At 50.5% G+C, this 2,315-nt stretch overlaps 1 protein-coding gene across 1 annotated transcript; it reads right to left on the reverse strand.

Moving 5' to 3' along the window:
- Positions 1 to 3: 3 nt before the first annotated feature.
- Positions 4 to 2,309, reverse strand: LOC132009194 (DENN domain-containing protein 5A-like; the record flags this gene model as incomplete). Its single annotated transcript, XM_059387525.1, is given in 1 exon segment — positions 4 to 2,309. A coding segment is annotated over 1 exon segment (2,142 nt), but the record flags the coding sequence as incomplete, so codon positions are not given.
- Between the last annotated feature and the right edge of the window lie 6 nt (positions 2,310 to 2,315).

The following is a 2,315-nucleotide window of genomic DNA, read 5'->3' on the forward strand; positions in this document are numbered from 1 at the left end:
GCAGTCGGCCAGCAGAGCAATCCAATGGTGTAGAAGGTGATCTCTGGCTCCCAAGCACACCAGCATCTGAAACTTGCCGTCCTTGCCTATGTTCCGGGGAGTGTTATTGATTGCGGTAACAAAGCGGCAGAAGTTCCGGGCCCTCGTGTGCCAGTTTTCCTCAGGGACAAGTTCGTTCTGCTCCAAAGTCTCATAATAGGTTTGTGCTTTTTCCAGGAAATCCCAAATGAAGACATTTTTGAAGAGCCGGGGAGATTTAAATCCATGCTGGAAAGCCTGTTCCAGGGCCGAGACAAGGCCACATTCTCCACAGAGCAACAGCGTCAGACTGCCTCGCTCTTTCTCAGGCTTATGGAAGTGCTTCACGATACCATTGACTGCCTCCCCGATGGACTCCTGGATCTGCCCGGTGTTCAGCTTGGGCTTGTTGTTGGGTGAGATGGTAACGAGCCTCCGGATGACGCTGGGGGACTGCTGCAGGGGCGGGGTCCGGCACGGCCTCTCGTCCACCTCAGGCTGGGATGTGAGCAACTCCCCAACCAGGACCCGCTCCAAGCTCCCATCATCTATGCCCTTCCCCAACCACCGACCACATGGGAACTTATAGGTATGTCCTGTGATCTCATTCCTAACCATCACATACTCCACCAGCCATTTAGCATATAACCCAGAGTTATCATGGCCTATCTGTACCGTCGTGAGCTTTCCCAAGTTCTGGCACTCGAAGGTCATCTCTAACACATTCCTGGGAATCTGCAGGATCTGTGTCTCACCCAGTTCTCCCGAAATGCAGATCCATGGGTTGGCGGTGAACATGGAGCCCCCCAGCTTCTTGCTTGGTACAATCAGGATATGGTACGGGATCAGGATAGTTGTGAAGACATTGGTGAAGCAAAAGTAATCGACGGCATTGAAAGAGAGGAGGTGATAGAGGAACTGCTCCTTCTCGTCGTCACAGCGCAGGAAGGCATAGCGCTTGTACAACTTTTTGGTGAGTTCATGATCTGAGAGAAGCTGCTTCAGGTGTCTGGAAAGTAACTTCTTTTCCATGGATAGTCACACCCATGCTCTGGCCTTTCCCACATCAGTCTTGATTTCCCCGATGTTCTGGATGTGCCTCATATCCTGAATGAGGGAGATTCTCAGGGGAGACATGACTGAGCTGGCATCAGACTTCCTCCGCTCTGAATCAAAAAGTATTCCTGAGGTACTGAGGCTTCCTGATGTGAGTTTTCTCTGCCGGTTTTCCTGGTAATGTAACAGATGGGACCACAAGGCTGATTTCCCCTGCTTTACTTGTAGCCCATGACTCCAGATCCTCTCTAGGAGGTCACAAAGGCTGGCAATCAAGGTGTTCTCCTCCACCCCTGTGATGTTCACCTCCCCGTGCCCTAGTTCCACAGCCTCTCGGCCCATCTTCTCCACCAGCATCCTCTTGGTCTTGTTGTGGCATTCCTTCAGCAGGCCTTCTACAAACTTCCAGTTGGTTTGAGCAATCACTGATGGGGAGAGGTTGGATAGTTTCGGTTGGCGGATGGTACTGCCCATATTCCTGGCTTCCTGGATGTACTTCTCTCTCTGGTCATTATCTAAACGCAGGTGTTCTGTGTGCTGCTTCTGCCTATCTTTCCGCCTCCACTGGGCAGGAGCATTCCTTTTTGTCCACTTGTTGCTGGCTGGCCCGGTGGAAAGTACATCAGACTGCAACTTAGGGAAAAAGCCTGGCTCATACTTCCCTTGTCCAATCTTCATGTCAAGTAAATGGGGGTGAATCGCAGTATGGTCAATTTTCGCCAGACGCAGTTCAATTGCTTTCTCTGCTTCATCCACAGTGGTACACTTCTGGTACATGGATGTGCGGAGAGTAGGTGTCCGCACATTCAACAGCCTGATTTTGTCCACTCGGGAATCAAACACCCGTAGTACAGGGTCTTTATCGTCATCGTCATGACACATGATTTTGTTGTCAATAAAAGAAGCAAACATCTGGGTCTCTAGGAATCTTGAGAGGAAGGGCAGGTATGGCTCAGGCTGGTCTGATAGAAAAGACGCTTTATCAAAGTTTTGCATCTGCTCCCCGTTGGTAAACCAGGACTCCTTATCCTGGCTGGGCTGAATGACAAACACCTCATAGTCTGCAAACATCTGAGTAAAACGATTTGCAAAAACTTCACGGATCTGAATGTTTAGCTGGTAAATCCTGAGTTCTTCCTCATCACACTGAACCTTCAGATCCTTATTGCTGCTGGGGTCTTCACGCACTTCCAGCTTTTCCAGGCTCACCCCAGTCCTCTTGACCAAGGCCTGCAGGCGGG

This window comes from Mustela nigripes, unplaced genomic scaffold (genome assembly GCF_022355385.1).
Source record: "Mustela nigripes isolate SB6536 unplaced genomic scaffold, MUSNIG.SB6536 HiC_scaffold_7072, whole genome shotgun sequence".
NCBI classification, from domain to species: Eukaryota; Metazoa; Chordata; class Mammalia; order Carnivora; family Mustelidae; genus Mustela; species Mustela nigripes.